The sequence below is a fragment of the Podarcis pityusensis genome (assembly GCF_964106645.2).
Source record: "Podarcis pityusensis genome assembly, chromosome: 12".
Classification (NCBI taxonomy): Eukaryota; Metazoa; Chordata; class Lepidosauria; order Squamata; family Lacertidae; genus Podarcis; species Podarcis pityusensis.
In genome coordinates, this window is record NC_138037.1 from 1190688 (window position 1) to 1211729 (window position 21042).

A 21042-nucleotide genomic window follows, 5' to 3' on the forward strand; every position below is an offset into this window, starting at 1 on the left:
GACATCACCTTTTTTTTTCCCCCTTGTGCCAGGCGCTTGGAGTAGTTTATCTTTTGGCAGCTATCTCAGAAGGACACTGCTGCATTCAGCCAGCTACTCTGACCTGCTACTGCCTGGAGCCAATTAGGATTTACAGTCAAGCGACATAAATCCGAAGGCCAAGGGTTACCCACCCCCTTGCCCCAAGCACTAACCTGGAAAGTGACTTTCTTAAAAAAGCAAGTGAACGCTTTCTGTGAACTTTGTCAAAAGTATTTTTCTTTTTAAGGTGCAATTTTACTCTGAAAAAGGAGCCGCAGCATAACATAGGAACTGATACTTTGAGGAATTTGAAACTTTGCCAGAAGCAAGGAGCGCATTGTTCTTTCTACAGACACTGGCAAATGAACAGAAATTTGCAACATAGCTTAAAGCTCTGAAAAAAATAGAGCAGAGAAAAAGACTTTTAAAAATCTCAGCTGGCAAAAAACTTAACCCAAGAAAAAAAGGACTGTCAAAATAGGGTTGCCATGTTAACCTCCTGCACTGTTCCACGTGTGAAGTCTTCCTGCCACATACCCTAGAACTATACCTATGTGCAAAATGTTATCTATCAATGCGCAGTTGCTGCCGTGTCTGTTTTTCTCTTCTCTTGACAGGTGAACCGGCCAGAGACTGTCCTGTTATCTACAGCTGTTAAGGACGCCGGCATCTGTGACACCTGATCTACACCGGCCCCTTCGACTCACCCCAGACATCGCTCCAGCATTGTTGGAAGGGACCCAAGATGCCCAACGCCCGTGAGATGACCACCCTGCCTTCCTGCATCACGCTGACGCTTGGCACGGCTCCAGAATCCAGCATGGATTGAAAGAGGACATTTTCTCATTTTCTTTCCTTTCCTTTTGCATAACTGAACTTTATAGAAGGTTGCAGGGCCCCTGGATAGCTTTACAACACCCCTGCAGAGGAGGGTATTTGTGTGGGACGTTCAATCAGGGAAATTATGCCCCAGCCCGCTTCCACCTGGCAGAGCTCCACCCAGAGCCTCCAGAACTTAACTGAAGCCCCCCTTGCACCACAGCACCGACTTGGTAATAACCCTGTGCACAAATGGCACAGATAAGGCTAGGTTCACCGAATTACTGGCTGGCTTTGTGTCAATAAATCAAAGAGAGCCAGTGACAATCTGCAATTGTACCTTCCCAGCCCAAACCATTACATCTGAGTCCACGCCAGGAAGTCTTTCTGGCTTGGTGTGGCCTTCAGAAGGGGAAGGTAGTGTCTCTGCTCACAGACGTGTGTCAGGCAGGCTTATGGAAGGCAAGCTTCTCATATCCACCCACAGGGATGGTATGGAGTGTGCTTCCCAGCCTACCTAATTCCTACCATGGGGTTTCTGACCAGATACCCACTGCACCCCGTCAAAGGAGACGCTCGGCTGACCTAGCAACAATTGCAGGAGGCAGCTCCCAGCTCCCAAATTTGGGACAGCATCAGTGACCAACCTTGGGGCGAGCCTTGAAGAAGGCTGTCCAAAGACTGAGAGTTGGGAATGAAGATGAGGACAGGTGACCCCACCTAGGCCCAAAGTCCCCCCCCCCCAAACCAGGCCCCAAACTGTCCAAAATTCCTTTTGTCTTCTAAAAATCCAAAACAGCCTTTCTCTGCTCTTCTCTGATTTTCTCACAAGATGCTGTGGCAAGGCCAAACCGTTACTTTTTATCAGTACAAGAATGCTTCAAAAAGCTAATGAATAGACTCTGTCAGAGCAGGCCTGAGACTGACTTTAATCTCACTCTAGTTAGAATCATAGAGTTGGAAGAGACCACAAGGGCCACCGAGTCCAACCCCCTGCCAAGCAGGAAACACCATCAGAGCACTCCTGACATATGGTTGTCAAGCCTCTGCTTAAAGACCTCCAAAGAAGGAGACTCCACCACACTCCTTGGCAGCAAATTCCACTGTCCAACAGCTCTTACTGTCAGGAAGTTCTTCCTAATGTTTAGGTGGAATCTTCTTTCTTGTCGTTTGGATCCATTGCTCCGTGTCCGCTTCTCTGGAGCAGCAGAAAACAACCTTTCTCCCTCCTCTATGTGACATCCTTTTATATATTTGAACATGGCTATCATATCACCCCTTAACCTCCTCTTCTCCAGGCTAAACATGCCCAGCTCCCTTAGCCGTTCCTCATAAGGCATTGTTTCCAGGCCTTTGACCATTTTGGTTGCCCTCCTCTGGACACGTTCCAGTTTGTCAGTGTCCTTCTTGAACTGTGGTGCCCAGAACTGGACACAGTACTCCAGGTGAGGTCTGACCAGAGCAGAATACAGTGGCACTATTACTTCCCTTGATCTAGATGCTATACTCCTATTGATGCAGCCCAGAATTGCATTGGCTTTTTTAGCTGCCGCGTCACACTGTTGGCTCATGTCAAGTTTGTGGTCAACCAAGACTCCTAGATCCTTTTCACATGTACTGCTCTCAAGCCAGGTGTCCCCCATCTTGTATTTGTGCCTCTCATTTTTTTTGCCCAAGTGCAATACTTTACATTTCTCCCTGTTAAAATTCATCTTGTTTGTTTTGGCCCAGTTCTCTAATCTGTCAAGGTCGTTTTGAAGTGTGATCCTGTCCTCTGGGGTGTTAGCCACCCCTCCCAGTTTGGTGTCATCTGCAAATTTGATCAGGATGCCCTTGAGTCCATCATCCAAGTCGTTGATAAAGATGTTGAATAAGACCGGGCCCAAGACAGAACCCTGTGGCACCCCACTAGTCACTCTTCTCCAGGAAGAGTTGCAACATCTTTGGACATGCTGAACTCCTCTCATTCCCCCTTTCCTGGGAAGGGTGCCAAGAGGCCACAATAGTCCCAAGACAGCTTTCTGTACATGCTCAGGAACCTCAACATGGGGCAGGACTCTGGAAGAAGGAGGAGAAAGGAGGAGGGAACTGGAAGGGGTATACATGCTTGTGCACATGATTGTGAACTCGTGCATGCTTTTTGTGACTTACCACACTTGCTCCTTCTACCAGTTCATGGATGGTAGAAATAAAAAGCCTTTTCTCCAAAACTATTCCTTGAGTGTCTGTTGACTCCCACTTCCCTTTCCCAGGCGCAATATTTTTCCAACCCGAGGGCAAAGCCGCATAAGGCTACAGTGTAATTTGCATATCATGAGGTGGGTTTGCTATATTTAATGGGGGGCAGTTAGTGGAGTGAATCCACTCCTTTATTAGTTGATGGTCACTGGTGGGATCCAAGAGCCCAAAGCAGGGTGCATCAATTTTCACAAAACTAAAATATGAAATGGCTGCCAATGTCCAAATGCCCTCGGCACGTGAGGCTTTTTCTGTGGCCCATCTCTCGTTCGCCATGCACAGCTCCACCTCTGACTTCTCATTCACCTTTCTGTCTCACAGATGGCGGAGGGATTCTGGCAAGACCGCCTCATCCATCTTTTCTTGGTGGCGGAGGAGAAGTGGCGGCTGTGGAACCAGACGAGGTGGGGAGAAGGAGCATTGGGGGGGGGGGAGAAGAGGCCGGGGGGGTGTAATGAGGTGGGTCTGCTATATTTAATGGGGAGCAGTTGGCGGGGTGAATCCGTCACACATGGGGGGGGGAGATAAAGCCTAAACAGGGGTCAACAACCTTTTTCAGCAGCGGGCCGGTCCACCGTCCCTCAGACGTTGTGGGGGGCAGGACTATATTTGGGGGGGGGGGGATGAACGAATTCCTCAGCCCCACAAATAACCCAGAGGTGCATTTTCAATAAAAGGACACATTCCGGATTCACCCCGCCTCCTCCAAGCAGGAAGGGAGCCCCCACTCCTGCAGGGAGGCACTGACCCCTCCCTGGCCCAGCCAGCCCCCCCTCCCTGCTCTTTCTCATCCTCCAAGAGGGGCTTAGACTGATCCCAGCACTTAGTCCGCATCCTCCAGCCTGACTGACTGAAACTCAACAGGACTAGACTGGGCTCTGGACACCCAGGAGACTCCTCGGCTATTGCAGCAAACTCAAGTCTGGGGGGATGAAAGCCACTGTTTCCCCACAAAGCGGTGAGCAGCCTTTGCTATGAAGGAAGAACAGGCTTGCAGCCCTCCTGCAAAATGACCCGCCCCCTGGCTTTGCAGAGAGCAAGGAGGGGGCGCAGGACCCTGGGGGGCACGCATGATCTGAACACGGCCCCCCCCCCTGCATCCTCGCCTGCAGCCCAAAGGGAGGAGAGAGAGAGGAGACTCACCAGACTGCAGCAGGAGCCCCCCAGGCAGCGAAGCTTGCAAAGGAGACGCACAAAACATCCACGCCCCGCTTGCAGGAAGTGACCTGCCCCCCCCCCATTCTTCATCTCCTCTCTAGGAATTCGGCTCAGTTCCTTTTAACCCTTGGCGAGCCAAACATCCCAAGCTCACCCCCCCCCCCGCGTTTTCTTCCTCCAGAGCCGGAGCGCAGGAGTCCCGCGCATTGCTGCCCCCCCCCCCCCAGATGCTGTGTTTTGAGGGATCTGAGCTGGTCTCTCCCTTGGCCTGAAAGAGCAGGATAAGCTTGCAGGGGAAGCGTGCCCCCCCCCCCGGGCTGCATCTCCTTTCATCCCCATCCTTGCCTCCTGCTTGGCTGTAGCCAAAACCAGACAAGGAACCAGATCCCACGTGCAGCTGAGCCACGTTCACGGGTCGCCCTTCCCCGCAAGGCTGCGGGCCTGGCGAGTTGAAGGGGGGGTGGATGTAGGGGGGGTCCCAGCCATTCAAGGCAGCGTCCAGGAATTAAGATTGCCGGAAGAAATAACAACCACAGATATGCAGATGACACAACATTGATGGCAGAAAGTGAGGAGGAATTAAAGAACCTTTTAATTAGGGTGAAAGAGGAGAGCACAAAATATGGTTTGAAGCTCAACATCAATCTAAATGCGGTTTATTTGCTTGCCATTCTTTTCTCCACAAAGCGCTGAGCATCCATGGTTACAAAGGAAGGTAATAGCAGCCCTCCTGCAAAATCACCCACCCCCTGGCTTTGCAGAGAGCAAGGGGGGGCGCAGGACCCTGGGGGGCACGCATGATCTGAACACGGCCCCCCCCCTGCACCCTCGCCTGCAGCCCAAAGGGAGGAGAGAGAGAGGAGACTCACCAGACTGCAGCAGGAGCCCCCCAGGCAGCGAAGCTTGCAAAGGAGGCACACAAAACATCCACGCCCCGCTTGCAGGAAGTGACCTGTCCCCCCCCCCCCAATTCTTCATCTCCTCTCTAGGAATTCGGCTCAGTTCCTTTTAACCCTTGGCGAGCCGAGCGCCCCAAGCTCATCCCCCCCCTCCCTCTCTGCGTTTTCTTCCTCCAGAGCCGGAGCGCAGGAGCCCCGCGCATTGCTGCCCCCCCCCCCCAGATGCTGTGTTTTGAGGGATCTGAGCTGGTCTCTCCCTTGGCCTGAAAGAGCAGGATAAGCTTGCAGGGGAAGCGTGCCCCCCCCCCCGGGCTGCATCTCCTTTCATCCCCATCCTTGCCTCCTGCTTGGCTGTAGCCAAAACCAGACAAGAAGGAACCAGATCCCACGTGCAGCTGAGCCACGTTCACGGGTCGCCCTTCCCCGCAAGGCTGCGGGCCTGGCGAGTTGAAGGATGGGGGGGGGGGTGTAGGGGGAGTCCCACCCCTTCAAGGCAGCGTGCCTGTCCCACCCCCTTCCTTCCTTCTAGGGGCCTGATGCTGGACGCCCAGGAAGACACCTCTGCCACTGTACAGTAATCTACTGGTCTACAGATGCCTCAGAGGGTTGAGACAGATGCCTCAGAGGGGTAGCTACCATTTTCGTTGTCCCGTTAACTTGCATATAGTAGGTATTTAGTTCACAAAAATATTCTCTGCTGAAAATTTTAGTTTCTTCTGATCGGCCATAATTATACAAACCAGCACTTTCTCCCAAAACCTAATAATGTTAGGTATATAAAAAGGTAAAGGACCCCTGGACAGTTAGGTCCAGTCAAAGACAACTATGGGGTGCGGCGCTCATCTCGCTTCAGGCTGAGGGAGCCGGCATTTGTCTGCAGTCAGCTTTTCCTGGTCACGTGGCCAGAATAACTGAACCGCTTCTGGAGCAACGGAACACCATGACGGAAGCCAGAGCACACAGAAACGCCCTTTACCTTCCCGCCGCAGTGGTACCGCTTTATCTACATGCACCAGTATGCTTTCAAACAGCTAGGTTGGCAGAAGCTGGGACAGAGCAATAGGAGCTCACCGCTGTCAAGTGGATTTGAACCACCAGCCTTCTGAATGGCAAGCCCAAGAGACTATAAACCAATGTTTCAGGGAGACATTGTCCTTACCACATCTCCAGCATAATGCAGCCTTAGCAAATCCTTTTTATACAGACCTCTATGTGGAGTCCAATAGAATCATAGAATCATAGAGTTGGAAGAGACCACAAGGGCCATCGAGTCCAACCCCCTGCCAAGCAGGAAACACCATCAGAGCACTCCTGACATATGGTTGTCAAGCCTCTGCTTAAAGACCTCCAAAGAAGGAGACTCCACCACACTCCTTGGCAGCAAATTCCACTGTCAAACAGCTCTTACTGTCAGGAAGTTCTTCCTAATGTTTAGGTGGAATCTTCTTTCTTGTAGTTTGGATCCATTGCTCCGTGTCCGCTTCTCTGGAGCAGCAGAAAACAACCTTTCTCCCTCCTCTATGTGACATCCTTTTATATATTTGAACATGGCTATCATATCACCCCTTAACCTCCTCTTCTCCAGGCTAAACATGCCCAGCTCCCTTAGCCGTTCCTCATAAGGCATCGTTTCCAGGCCTTTGACCATTTTGGTTGCCCTCCTCTGGACACGTTCCAGTTTGTCAGTGTCCTTCTTGAACTGTGGTGCCCAGAACTGGACACAGTACTCCAGGTGAGGTCTGACCAGAGCAGAATACAGTGGCACTATTACTTCCCTTGATCTAGATGCTATACTCCTATTGATGCAGCCCAGAATTGCATTGGCTTTTTTAGCTGCCGTGTCACACTGTTGGCTCATGTCAAGTTTGTGGTCAACCAAGACTCCTAGATCCTTTTCACATGTACTGCTCTCAAGCCAGGTGTCCCCCATCTTGTATTTGTGCCTCTCATTTTTTTTGCCCAAGTGCAATACTTTACATTTCTCCCTGTTAAAATTCATCTTGTTTGTTTTAGCCCAGTTCTCTAATCTGTCAAGGTTGTTTTGAAGTGTGATCCTGTCCTCTGGGGTGTTAGCCACCTCTCCCAGTTTGGTGTCATCTGCAAATTTGATCAGGATGCCCTTGAGTCCATCATCCAAGTCGTTGATAAAGATGTTGAATAAGACCGGGCCCAAGACAGAACCCTGTGGCACCCCACTAGTCACTCTTCTCCAAGATGAAGAGGAACCATTGATGAGCACCCTTTGGGTTCGGTCAGTCAGCCAGTTACAAATCCACTGAGTGGTAGCATAGTCAAGACTGCATTTTACCAGCTTCTTTACAAGAATATCATGGGGCACCTTGTCAAATGCCTTGCTGAAATCAAGGTAGGCTACATCCACTGCGTTCCCTTCATCTACCAGGCTTGTAATTCTGTCAAAAAACGAGATCAGGTTAGTCTGACATGACTTATTTTTCAGAAATCCATGCTGACTATTGGTGATCACAGCATTCCTTTCTAGGTGCTCACAGACTGTTTGCTTAATGATCTGCTCCAGAATCTTCCCTGGTATTGATGTCAGACTGACTGGGCGGTAATTATTTGGGTCCTCTCTTTTCCCCTTTTTGAAAATAGGGACAACATTTGCCCTCCTCCAGTCTGCCGGGACTTCGCCTGTTCTCCAGGAATTCTCAAAGATGACTGCCAGTGGTTCTGAGATCACATCTGCCAGTTCTTTTAATACTCTTGGATGCAGTTCATCTGGCCCTGGAAACTTGAATACATCTAAACTAGCCAAGTATTCTTGTACTATCTCCTTAGTTATTCTGGGCTGTGTTTCCTTTGCTGAATCATTTGTTCCAAATTCTTCAGGTCGGGCATTGTTTTCTTTATCGGAGAAGACTGAGGCAAAGAAGGCATTGAGGAGTTCAGCCCTTTCTGTGTCCCCTGTTTGCATTTCACCATCGTCTCCTCTGAGTGACCCCACTGTTTCTTTGTTCTTCCTTTTGCTACGAACATACCCATAAAAACCTTTTTTGTTGCTTTTAACCTCTCTAGCAAGCCTGAGTTCATTCTGTGCTTTAGCTTTTCTGACTTTGTGTCTACACGTGCTGGCTATTTGTTTGAATTCCTCTTTGGTGGTTTCCCCCCTTTTCCATTTTTTGTACACATCCTTTTTTAATCTTAACTCAGTTAAAAGTTCTTTAGATAGCCACCCTGGCTTCTTTAGGCACCTTCCATGTTTCCGTCTCATTGGTATTGCCTGACGTTGTGCTTTTACTATCTCCCTCTTAACAAACTCCCAGCCATCATGAATTCCCTTTCCTTTTAGTATTACTGTCCATGGGATTTCACCCAGCACTTCCCTAAGTTTTATGAAGTCGGCTTTCTTAAAGTCAAGAAATTGAGTCCTAGTATGCTTGGCTGCTCCTTTCCGCTGTATAGTAAACTTCAGAAGTGCATGATCACTCACGCCTAATGATCCTTCCACTTCTACCCCACTAACCAGGTCATCAACATTGGTTAGGACCAGATCTAAAATGGCTGTTCCTCTTGTTGCTTCTCCCACTTTCTGGACAATGAAGTTGTCTGCAAGGCCTGTGAGGAATCTGTTTGACCTTATGCTCTTGGCTGAGTTTGACATCCAACAAATATCCAGGTAATTGAAGTCCCCCATTACTACTATCTCCCTTCCTTTTGCATGCTTGGCCATCTGTTCCAGGAAGGCATCATCTATGTCCTCCGTTTGGCTTGGGGATCTATAGTAAACTCCCACAATGAGGTCACTGTTATTCTTCTCTCCCTTAATTTTGACCCAAATGCTCTCACTTTGGCTTTGAGGTTCTAAATCTTGGATCTCTTCACAGGTATACACATCCCTGACATATAATGCCACTCCTCCTCCTTTCTTGTCTGGTCTGTTTCTCTGAAATAGATTGTATCCCCCCATTGTTACATTCCAATCGTGGGACTTATCCCACCAGGTTTCAGTGATGCCTATTATGTCATATTTAGTTTGCTGTACCAAGAGCTCAAGCTCATCTTGTTTATTTCCCATGCTTTGCGCATTAGTGTACAGACACTGAAGTCCATTAATCATTCCCCCGTGTCTCTTATTTAAGGATTTTTCCTCCCACCACTAGGTCTGCGTGCTGTTTGCTCCATTTGGTCTATGACATTTGGATGATCATCTTCATCAATTGATAGACTCCTACCTTCAGGAGCACTGTCTCCCTCCCCCACATTAGTCAGTTTAAAGCCCTCCTGATGAGGTTTCTGAGATTTTTGGCAAAAACATTTATCCCAACCGTTGTGAGGTGCAGCCCATCGCTTGCCAGAAGTCCATCTTCAAGAAACTGCAGTCCGTGATCTAAGAATCCAAACCGTTCCTGTTTACACCATTTGCAAAGCCAGCTGTTCACTTCCACTATTTTTCCCTCTCTTCCTGGGCCACGTCGTTCAACTGGGAGGACAGATGAGATGACAATTTGTGCATTTAATTGCTTCAATTTCCTGCCCAGAGCCTCGTAGTCTCTTTTGATCTTCTGGAGGCTATTGCTTGCAGTGTCATTGGTTCCCACATGAACCAAGAGGAGGGGGTATTTGTCAGTGGGTTTTAAGATTCCTTGCAGTCGTTCAGTTACATCTTGGATCTTAGCCCCGGAGAGACAGCACACTTCCCGAGACATCTTGTCAGGCCCACAGATCACTGCTTCTGTTCCCCTCAGTAGGGAATCCCCTATCACCACTACACGCCTCCTCTTAGGTTTGGTCAGGGTTCTTCCGTGAGCTGTCCGTTCCAAGGTCGCCTGCACATTCCCTGAGGACTGACTTTGCTGCTCGTCTTCATATACCTGATCGACTGTAATGAGGGAGAGATCCTCAAATGGAGTCTGCTCTTCGTCTTCCATGCTAGGGGAGAGGACCTCAAAGCGATTGTGTATTTCTAAACAATCAGAGCGAACCCTGGGCCTCCTACTTCTTTGAGTCACGTTTCTCCATATATCTGGCTCCTGTGTTGGTGAACTAGCCTCCTTCTCAGGGGAGTCCCCTGTCTCCTCCTTGGTGGAGACGGTGTGCTCTGTTGCTTCCAAGAAGAGCTCCAGCTCTCTAATTCTTTGGAGCGTAGCTACACGTTCCTCCAGTTGCTGGACTTTGTCTTTTAAGAGGGCAATAGATTCTAAAATACGTTCCCACCGTCCAGATAATATTGACATTTCTCATTCTTTATTCCAATCATTCCTTAAGGACTGCATATCAAACTTATTTATTTTTAGTAAAAGGTAAAGGGACCCCTGACCATTAGGTCCAGTTGTGGCCAATTCTGGGGTTGCGGTGCTCATCTCACTTTATTGGCCGAGGGAGCCGGCGTACAGCTTCCAGGTCATGTGGCCAGCAGGACTAAGCCGCTTCTGGGAAACCAGAGCAGCACAGGGAAAGGCCGTTTACCTTCCCCCCGGAGCAGTACCTATTTATCTACTTCCACTCTGACATGCTTTTGAACTGCTAGGTGGGCAGGAGCAGGGACTGAGCAACAGGAGCTCACCCCATCGTGGGGATTCGAACCGCCTTCTGATCGGCAAGTCCTAGGCTCTGTGGTTTAACCCACAGCGCCACCCACGTCCCTTTATTGTTAGTAGGTAGGTATAAAAAGTAATTCCTGGCTTTCTAGTTTCAAGTGAATTGCTCAATTGTTCCAGTATCTCACATGTCTCAGAAACTGAGAAAGCTCCTGGCCCAAAGAGACCAGTTAGGAGATGTTGTAACTGAAGATATTGCCTCTGGGCCCCAACTGGTAGATGATATTTTTGTCTTTGAGCAGCATAACTATAACATTCCTCATCTATCACTTGGTCCAGAGTCAATACACCTGTTTCCACTCAATTTTTCCATAGTACCATCTTTTTAGCAATTTTTACTATGGGGTTTCCCCACAGGGCGAGTTTGGCATGCGAGTATAGAACAACTTTATCTTTATTAGGCAATATGTTCCATATCTTTCTAACTGACTTTGTTGTTTCTAGAGTCACCTGGGATTTCAAATATTTTGATCCTAGTATTCTCCAGCCCACCAAAGGGGCTGTATGTGCATATTCTAAGGTCACCCACGTCAGAAAATTAGGACCAACAATGAGTTTCCAGTATTTAATACATGACAGTGTTGTTGTTGTTGTTTAGTTCTTTAGTCGTGTCCAACTCTTCGTGACCCCATGGACCAGAGCACGCCAGGCACTTCTGTCTTCCACTGCCTCCCCCAGTTTGGTCAAAATACATGACAGTAGATAAGTATAAAGGCATTTGCTAGAGTCATTCCCAAAGTGTCAAAAGCTCTTGGAAAAAATCCTCAATAAACTTAGTTGCTTAAGTTCGAGTAGGAGAATTGGTAACCCCATTACTATCCATGAGAGTTGAGATTCCAAAATAGTGAGGCTTTTACTTGAGTTGTTTTCACACAAGACAACATGCATGTTCTCCCTCTGCTGCTGGCTTTCTAGCTGTGGCCTTGAAGCACACTCCTCCGATCCTCTCCATGATGCTGATCCTGCCTTCCCTTCCTGACAGCTGGGGACCTGAGCACTAAGGAAGTTCTCCGGCTGGTGCGGTGGTCAGTTTCCCTTGGATAGAACACCCATGTACCACTCAAAGACTTTTCATTCTTCCACTCTCCCTTCTCCTCTTCAGCAGTGCAATGCAGCAGCAGCCAAAAAAGACCTGATCCTATTCTAGGCTGCAACAACCGAAGCACAGTGTCTGGATTGAGGGAAGAAATAGTCATGCTGTATTCTAACTTGGATAGACTCCACCAGAGTTCTGTGTCCAGTTTTGGGCACCACAATTTAAGAAGGATATTGACAAGCTAGAACATGCGCAGAGGAGGGTGACCAAGATGATCAAGGGTCACATGGAAGATGGAGCAAGCTTGTTTTCTGCTGCTCCAGAGGGTAGGATCCAAATGGCTACACATCAGGAAGAAAATTCTGATGGTGACCTCTCCTTCCTTGCAGGTTCATCACCAGAGGTTAAACGACTATCTGTCAGGCATGCTTCAGCAGACATTCCAGCATTGCCACGGCCCTGGTAGTCCCTTCCAACTCTACAATTCTGTTTCTATGCCTCTCCTGATAGGCATCCTTTGATGGGAAGCGGGATTGTCACACTCATTGAAGCTCTTTCCACATTCTGAGCACTGGTATCATTTGTCCCCTGTGTGAATTCTTTGATGGACGGAGAGCTGGGCGCTCTGACTGAACCTTTTTTTACATTCAAAGCACTCATACGGTTTCTCCCCTGTATGAATTCTTTGATGGGGAGTGAGACTTTCCTTCCAAGCGAAGCTCTTTCCACATTCCATGCACTGATATGGTTTGTCCTTGCTGTGAGTTCTTTGATGGGAACTGAGATGGGAGTACCGACTGAAGCTCTTTCCACATTCCAAGCACTGAAATGGCTTCTCACCTGTATGGATTCTTTGATGGTTCTTAAAGCTAGCACTGTGACTGAAGCTCTTTCCACATTCCAAACACTGAAATGGCTTCTCACCTGTATGGATTCTTTGATGGGACATGAGACCAGTTCTCTGACTGAATCTCTTTCCACATTCCAAGCACTCAAAGGGCTTCTCCCCTGTATGGATTCTTTGATGGTGCATGAGACCTGCTCTATGAGTGAAGCTCTTCCCACATTCCAAGCACTCAAAGGGCTTCTCCCCTGTATGAGTTCTTTGATGTGAAGTCAGACAATCCTTCCGGCTAAAGCTCTTCCCACATTCCATGCACTGATATGCTTTCTCCTCGCTGTGACTTCCTTCATGTGAAGTGAGACTTCTCTTCCGACTGAAGCTTTTTCCACATTCCAAGCACTGATACGGTTTCTCCCCTGTATGAGTTCTTTGATGGGAAGTGAGAATTTCCTTCCGAATGAAGCTCTTTCCACATTCCAAGCACTGATATGGTTTCTCCCCTGTATGAGTTCTTTGATGTAAAGTCAGATTAATCTTCCAACTGAAGCTCCTTCCACATTCCAAGCACTTATACGGTTTTTCCCCGGTATGAATTCTTTGATGGGAAGTCAAACTTTCCTTCCGGGTGAAGCTCCTTCCACATTCAAAACACTGAAATGCCTTTGTCGCTGTATGAGTTGTTTGATGGGATGTGAGATGGAACCTATGACTGAACCTCTTTCCACATTCCAAACACTGATATGGTTTCTCTCCAGCATGAATTCTTTGATGAAGAGTGAGATTATCCTTCCGACTGAAGCTCTTTCCACATTCCATGCACTGATACGGTTTGTCCTTGCTGTGAGTTCTTTGATGAGAACTGAGATTGTAGAACCAACTGAAGCTCTTTCCACATTCCAAGCACTGATATGGTTTCTCCCCTGTATGAGTTCTTTGATGGCGTGTGAGACTTTTCTTCTGGATGAAGCTCTTTCCACATTCCAAGCACTGATATGGTTTCTCCCCTGTATGAATTCTTTGATGGCCTGTGAAACTTATCTTCTGGATGAAGCTCTTTCCACATTCCAAGCACTGATATGGTTTCTCCCCTGTATGAATTCTTTCATGGGCTGTTCGATTGACCTTCCAGGCGAAGCTCTTTCCACATTCCAAGCATTTATAGGGTTTCTCCACGCTGTGAGTTCTTTTATGGGAACGGAGATACGATTTCCGAATGAAGCTCTTTCCACATTCCAAGCACTGATATGGTTTCTCCCCTGTATGAATTATTCTGAAGCTTTCTATACACTCCAAATATTGATACCGCTTCTCCATTGTGTAGATTTGGTCTCCCTCATTCTTCCTTTCTGATTCATCACCATCTGCAACAAAAAAGAAACGGATCACAGCCTCAGGGACTGAATTCCAAAAGAGATATTGTAATCCAAAAGGCAGCCTTACCAAGAGACTCCATGATCCCACGATTCTCCTCCATTACTTCCTTATACAGAGCTCTTTGGTCAGGGTCCAGCAACTCCCATTCCTCATCTGTGAAATGAACAGCTACATCTTCAAAGCACACCAGACCCTAAAGTAAAAAGGGAAAGGTCGCCTTCTTAGACAACATACAGATTATCTACTTCACATTGCTCTGTTGTTTTCTGCCTGTTCACTGCTGTTTTGTTTTAATGTAATTGTTTTGCTGTACATTTTAATTATGGATGCATATTTTAATGTTTTAACAAAACTGTTTTTTTGTGTGTATTTTAATGACTGGTATTAAGCTTTGGGGGAATGGATGGAATGCCACATGGTGATCTTCAAATAATTCTCTCTGCTCATGGATTCCAGTTTCCCAGATGGAAGGATCCTCTCTTTGCTCTCCCTGCCTACTGTTCTGGAGGTGGGGGGAACCTTCACAAGGCTTTAAAGTCAACTTCAGGGGGTACTGCGGGTCACAGGGAGGGGAAGGAGGGGAAAGGTGAATTCTGGCCACTGTTTTTATGATTTGTCAACCGCTTAGAAGCCTATTTTAGCATTAAATGTTAAATCTGTAAATAAAACTGCAACAACTGATAAATAATATTAGCAACATTCAGGAGGCTAGTCAACGTGAGGTGATTGTTCACCATTCTCAGAACATAAAGCTCCTGCAATGGCCTTTACAGCCAAGAGAAGGAGGAGAGAGATTCATTAGGGACTCTTTCACCACAATCCTTCATTCTCCCTACCTGATCTGGTTCCATAGCTGCTGCATCTCTGCCTTCATGCAAAGATGGATAAGCATCTCTTGCCAGCATCATTCTGTCACCTGTGAGAGACAAAGGTAAGTGGCAGGCCATTTTCACATGCTCCTCTTACAGGTGAAGCAGTGCATCTCTAACTACAGGTGGGCCTGTAAAAAAGTCTCACCTACTGAGTGCATTTTGACATTTGTATCTTAGCTAGGTAAAAATACATGTCCCCACTTTGGGCTCTTGGCCCCTAGTGTCCTCCCCAAAATGTTGGGGGGGGGGGACCCACAGATTAGTGGCAAAATCTCCAAATGTGTGACCAAATGGGAAAAAACCCTCCTTCCTCCTTACCCAGTGGTCTCTCTTTGGCGTCCAATGGAGTCTTCTCTGCCACAGAGGTATCCAGGCCCGTTTCTGCAAAGATAATCTTTCCCTGAAAGAGCAAAAGGAATTGGAAGCAGAGAATGGAGATAAACATTAGAAAAGGACTGGGAGAGGAAAAAGCTTTAGGGGTACCCGATCTCATTCCTTGGAGGCTTTCCAAATAAGATTGGGGGATTAAGAGAGAATTTTGGGATACTCTCTCTCATGTTCAGAGCCCCTTGGGAATATCCAGAGGAAAGTCTCTCTCACCTGCTGCTCTGCCTGCTTCCTCTCCTCTGCCTGACTCAGGAGGAATCCTTCAGCCAGGGCCACCGCCTGGGAACTGGTCTCCGCTCCACATTCCCGCACCCACCTCTCCATCTCTGGCGGAAGGACAGCCAGGAACTGCTCCAAGATCACAAGATCCAGCATCTCAGCTTTTGTGTGCCTTTCTGGCTTCAGCCACCGATGATCAAGGTGGTGGAGTCGGCTGCAAACCTCTCGAGGTCCTTTGGCCTCCTGGTAGCAGAATTGCCTGAACTGCTGGCTCTGCACATCTGAGCGGAAAATGTCCTCCTCACCCAGGATCTTCTGCATGGAGCTTTCCCAGAATCCCCCACTGCTCCCAGTTTGGATGGCATGGCCTCTTCCTGCTTCAGGGCCAGCGGACTCTGATTCATCCATCTGGGCTCTCAGGAAATCTCCAAGAGATCGAAGGAAAGCTCTTGGTTCTACTGCCAAGTTCTGTCTTTCCTAAGTAGAGGCCTTTGCAAACCCTACAAAGCAAATACATTGTTCTGTTATGAAATTGATACACAGCCAGGAAAAGAAAAAGATTCCCGGAATCTTATTAGGAACCAGGGCTGGACTGCAACACAGCCCAGACTCTGAACTCAGTGACCATTTCCTTCCTGCTTCTGTCCCATTTTCTAGCCACTTGGAATGTGCAAAGTTCTCAAGACAAACTGCTGGGGTGGAATCCCTTTTTCTTAGGTCTGAGGGCCAAAGGATAGCACTATAAACAAGTGAGAAGGGCTCACATTCCTCCTATGATTGTAAATAAATTCTCTGTTTGGAAGTGCCCCTTTCCAGCTCTGGCCAGCTTGCCCACCACTGTCCCCTTGGAGCAGAGATGACATGGCCAGGGTACTGTCTGCTGTGGATCAGATTGGATCGTCGCAATGCCCTCTAAGTGGAACTGCTCTTGAGGATGGTTCAGAATTGTTGAATTGCTCCAGATTGTTGGCTGGGCTCCCTTTCTTTATGAAGGGCATTTATTTCCCCCCTTTTTCTCCAAGGAGCATCCATGGGTCTACCCCATCTCATTGAATCCCTCCCATTGCAACCCCTGAGAACACATTTAATTCCTGTTTTAAAACAGCTGCATTGGTGGTCCCTTCATTTCCAGGTCCAATTCAAAGTTCTCACAGGAGTATAATATAATAATAGGAATTTATTATTTACCCCCCACCCATCTGGCTGGGTTTCCCCAGCCCCTCTGGGAGGCTCCCAACCAAATATTAAAAACACAATACAGCATTAAACATTAAAAACTGCCCTAAACAGGGCTGCCTTCAGGAGGGGTTCACTTAGCCCCCTCCCCAATATGTGAAGAACCACCTTCTTCCCTACAGATCCCTTTGGCTGTGAAATTTGGCAGAGGGGGCCCTCTTGGTAGTTTCACCCCCTTGAGAGTCTTGGGTGGGGGTGGCCCAAGAGAGGGCATCCTGGGGGCAGACCCCCCTTGGGGGATTCCCTCCCCACACAGGCACCTCCCCCTCTTTCCCAAGGCCTCTGACAACGGAGGACCCAGCCTATTCCTCTGATTGTTATTTGTTTTAAAGTATTTTAAAATGGTGGCACTCTGCTCTGGAACAGTGGTAATAGTACTAGTAATAATACCAAGAAACAACAATAATAATAACATAAAGCCTCAAGCACGGGAAAAAAGCCTCAAGTTACACACAGACCTTCTAGAAACGGGGGGGGGGGGGGGTTGGAATCTGCAGTTTTGAGCATTTGCCTCAATCTCAGGCGCTGACCTCTAATAATGAACCATATGTTGCAGATATTCCTGTAAACTAATTGTGAAATACAACTGACAAGAGAAGCCTCGGTCAGTTTATCTGTGTCCTTTCTTCTTCCTAGCTTTCTCCTTCTGCTTCAACCCATGAGGTATTTTCCCTCAGAGCCAGAGCAGAGTGTGGGGCTGCAGTGCCTCCGAGGTTCCAGCAGAGGGCGGGAGCCTCTCTCTCTTTCTGATTGGCTGCCAGCCCTTTTGGAGGGAAAACCCGAGGAGCCCTTTCTGAGGGAGAGAGTTGGGCAGGGCCTGATCAGAGAGGGGTATTATTATTATTATTATTATTATTATTCGGAGAGGCTCTTTTCTGAGGGAGAACTGACTCTGATCTGGGGAGAATCTCTCTAGCCAGAAGAAGGAGTCTCACAGCTTAGGCAGGAAGATGACCCAGTGGAGGGTCTGGGGAGAGTATGGAGGCAGGAATTAATCTGGAGGGCTGAGTCTGAGGCAGGAGAGGGAGAAGCTGTGGGAAGACGGACTAAACCAGGGTTTCCTTCCAGTCAGGAGGGGAGAGATCTGCTAGGAAAAGGAGATCCCCAAACCAAGAACAAGGGCTGAGGGGATCCCCTGGGTCTGTGGGAAATCCCTCAGGGTGGCTAAGAGAGAGGCGGACGAACGAAAAATGCCCCTCGCTCAGGAACCAAAGTATTAGGCTAAGAAGGAAGCTGCGCTGTATTAAAAGTATTTAAGTGTAGCCCTGGTCATAACTAAGTAAATGAACAGAAACCGAGTTAATTCTTTTACCTCCTATGGTAGAAACCTGAACTTCCAACTGAAGTGCAACAAGTGAGCTTTTAGCAACTGAAGTTTAAGAAAAGCTGTGCATGTACTACAGTGAGATCTTTCTATTTAGTTTAAGTAGGAAGTTAAGGAGAACACACCTCCTGACCCAAATTTGTTTCACAAACTTTTTTTGTAAATAAAACTGTTCTTGTTCGTTCGGCTCTTTCCTAAGACTCTAAATCACTAAGTTTCCCCTCACACAAGATCCTCACAAGGTAGCCTGTGAGAAATTGCAGAAATTCGTGTAATTTGCATACCATGAGGTGGGTCTGGTATATTTAATGGGGGGCAGTTAGTGGAGTGAATCCACTCCTTTATTAGTTGATGGTCACTGGTGGGTTCCAAGAGCCCAAAGCAGGGTGCATCAATTTTCACAAAACTAAAATATGAAATGGCTGCCAATGTCCAAATGCCCTCGGCACGTGAGGCTTTTTCTGTGGCCCATCTCTCGCTCGCCATGCACAGCTCCACCTCTGACTTCTCATTCACCTTTCTGTCTCACAGATGGCGGAGGGATTCTGGCAAGACCGCTTCATCCATCTTTTCTTGGTGGCGGAGGAGAAGTCGCGGCTGTGGAACCAGATGAGGTGGGGAGAAGGAGCACTGGGGGGGCGGGGAGAGACTGGGGGGTGTAACTGGTGTACCATGAGGTGGGTCTGCTATATTTAATGGGGGGCAGTTAGCGGGGTGAATCCGCTACACATGGGAAAAAGATAAAGCCTAATACAGGGCTCAGCAATCTTTTTCAGCAGAGGGCCGGGCCACTGTCCCTCAGACCTTGTGGGGGGCTGGACTATATTTTTTTTGGGGGGGGGGATGAACGAATTCCTCACCCCCACAAATAACCCAGAGATGCATTTTCAAAAAAAGGACACATTCAACTCATGTAAAAACACGCTGATTCCCAGGCCGTCCGCGGGCCGGACTGAGAAGGCAATTGAGCCGTATCCAGCCCCCGGGCCTTAGTTTGCCTACCCATGTCCTAAAAGAATTATAGCAATGCGGTATGAAAAGTAATCAAAATAACATCCAGGACAACACATAAAGCCTCAAGCATGAGATAAAATAGCCCCAAGTTACACCCAGAGCCTCAAGAAACAGCCATGGAGTGGCTGGAATCTGCAGAGTTTTGAGCATTTGGCTCCACCTGGTTGACTTTAATGTAAACAAAAATCATTATCTTTTTTGCAAGCCCCGTCCCATGTTCATCAATGGACCAGCACTTTATATTTTTTTCACTGGTAACAAGCAAGGAAAAGGGACTGTTTCCCCACACTTAATCTAAGCACAACCGCAGGAGCTCCTGACCAGCTGTTTGGTTATGTGATGCTCATTGTTATCTGTTAATTGCTCTGTCCTGTTGGCCCTTTTTCTGCTTTTGCTTAAACCTATTCACAAAGCAAGAACTCAGACACTGCCTGACCTCTAATAATGAACTATATGTTGTAGATATTCCCCAAAACCTACTGTGCCATTTTTGTGATATACAAATGACAAGAGAAGACTCGGTCAATTTCTTTGTATCCTTCATTATTCCCATTATCCTTGTTATAAAACTCAATTAAAACTTATTCCAAAAAGACAACACACTCCCAGCCCCTCCCCCCCGGGCTGCATCTGTAAAGCAGGATGAGACCCCTTTAAAGAGTCCTTAGAATCCCAGGAACTGTAGTTTGTAAAGGGTGCTGAGCGCTGCTAGGAGAGGTTCCCTTGGAGTGGCTAGGCAACCGTCCTCCTTGCCAGGTGGGAAGAGGGTCTCCCAGTAACTCTCAGCACTGGGGGGGGGGACTGCCTCTTTCACCCCCATCCCTCCCAAGGTTCCCTCCCTTCCCAGCAGGTCTTCGATTCCTTGGGTGGGGAGACCTCTGGTGGTTCTCTGTTCAGGGCTTCCTGGTCAGTCTCAGAAGACCATTTGGACACCTGAGAGGCTGCATGTCTGAACGGGCGCACCTGGGTCAGCCAGGAGTCTGGATAAGTTCCCTGCCTGATGAACGGGTGGTGGGGAAAGCTTTCCTTCTAACTGGAGGACAAGGGAGGGTTCGCTTGCATCCGGATCATTGAAATGGATGCAGAAAATCAGTTTCTTCCAAAAGTGCCTGGATCTGGTCAGCGACCACTTACTCAAGAACCTTGCTCAGGAAAGGGAGATTAGCCACTGGCCGGGAGTTAGGTTAGGATCTCTGAATCCAGGGAATTTACCCCGCCTCCTCCAAGCAGGAAGGGAGCCCCCACTCCTGCAGGGAGGCACTGACCCCTCCCTGGCCCAGCCAGCCCCCCCTCCCTGCTCTTTCTCATCCTCCCAGAGGGGCTAAGACTGATCCCAGCCCTTGTCCGCATCCTCCAGCCTGACTGACTGAAACTCAACAGGACTAGACTGGGCTCTGGACACCCAGGAGACGCCTCTGCTATTGCAGCAAACTCAAGTCTGGGAGGAGGAAAGCCACTGTTTCCCCACAAAGCGGTGAGCAGCCTTTGCTATGAAGGAAGAACAGGCTTGCAGCCCTCCTGCAAAATGACCCGCCCCCTGGCTTTGCAGAGAGCAAGGAGGGGGCGCAGGACCCTGGGGGGCACGCATGATCTGAACACGGCCCCCCCCCCCCTGCATCCTCGCCTGCATCCCAAAGGGAGGAGAGAGAGAGGAGACTCACCAGACTGCAGCAGGAGCCCCCCAGGCAGCGAAGCTTGCAAAGGAGACGCACCAAACATCCACGCCCCGCTTGCAGGAAGTGACCTGTCCCCCCCCGCCATTCTTCATCTCCTCTCTAGGAATTCGGCTCAGTTCCTTTTAACCCTTGGCGAGCCGAGCGCCCCAAGCTCATCCCCCCCCCCTCTGCGTTTTCTTCCTCCAGAGCCGGAGCGCAGGAGCCCCGCGCATTGCTGCCCCCCCCCCAGATGCTGTGTTTTGAGGGATCTGAGCTGGTCTCTCCCTTGGCCTGAAAGAGCAGGATAAGCTTGCAGGGGAAGCGTGCCCCCCCCCCGGGCTGCATCTCCTTTCATCCCCATCCTTGCCTCCTGCTTGGCTGTAGCCAA

At 48.5% G+C, this 21042-nt stretch overlaps 2 protein-coding genes across 15 annotated transcripts in view; both read right to left on the reverse strand.

The window, feature by feature from the left end:
* LOC308459772 (uncharacterized protein) overlaps window positions 1–21042 on the reverse strand; it is a 71267-nt gene that overhangs the window by 12303 nt on the left and 37922 nt on the right. For 2 of the 14 annotated variants that reach the window (XM_080975432.1, XM_080975420.1), the window contains exon 2: window positions 15420–15925. The exons of 8 other annotated variants lie outside the window; for them this stretch is intronic. In XM_080975432.1, coding sequence (XP_080831558.1) covers window positions 15420–15833 — 414 coding nt within the window. In that variant the 5' untranslated portion in view covers window positions 15834–15925. Of the gene's footprint in view, window positions 1–4221; window positions 4395–5105; window positions 5305–15419; window positions 15926–17191; window positions 17323–20660; window positions 20811–21042 lie in introns of those variants that run through there. 4 more of the 14 variants (XM_080975421.1, XM_080975422.1, XM_080975428.1 and 1 more) reach the window with 4 other exon arrangements.
* On the reverse strand, window positions 10319–15219 carry LOC308459799 (uncharacterized protein). Its single transcript, XM_080975499.1, has 4 exons — window positions 15138–15219; window positions 14784–14863; window positions 14014–14140; window positions 10319–13934 (listed from the first exon to the last, which is right to left on the reverse strand). Exons 2-4 carry the CDS (start codon window positions 14853–14855, stop codon window positions 12307–12309), a joined length of 1827 nt encoding a protein of 608 aa, XP_080831625.1. The 5' UTR covers window positions 14856–14863; window positions 15138–15219; the 3' UTR covers window positions 10319–12306.

What these genes read in the sequence shown, in the direction of transcription:
- LOC308459799 (XM_080975499.1), bottom strand. Translation starts at nt 14,855, where the DNA reads ATGATGCTGGCAAGAGATGCTTATCCATCTTTGCATGAAGGCAGAGAT. An exon ending in CAGCTATGGAACCAGATCAG is followed by an intron (nt 14,141 to 14,783) that starts GTAGGGAGAATG and finishes TTTTTACTTTAG; the next exon opens with GGTCTGGTGTGCTTTGAAGA. An exon ending in TGGGATCATGGAGTCTCTTG is followed by an intron (nt 13,935 to 14,013) that starts GTAAGGCTGCCT and finishes TTTTTGTTGCAG; the next exon opens with ATGGTGATGAATCAGAAAGG.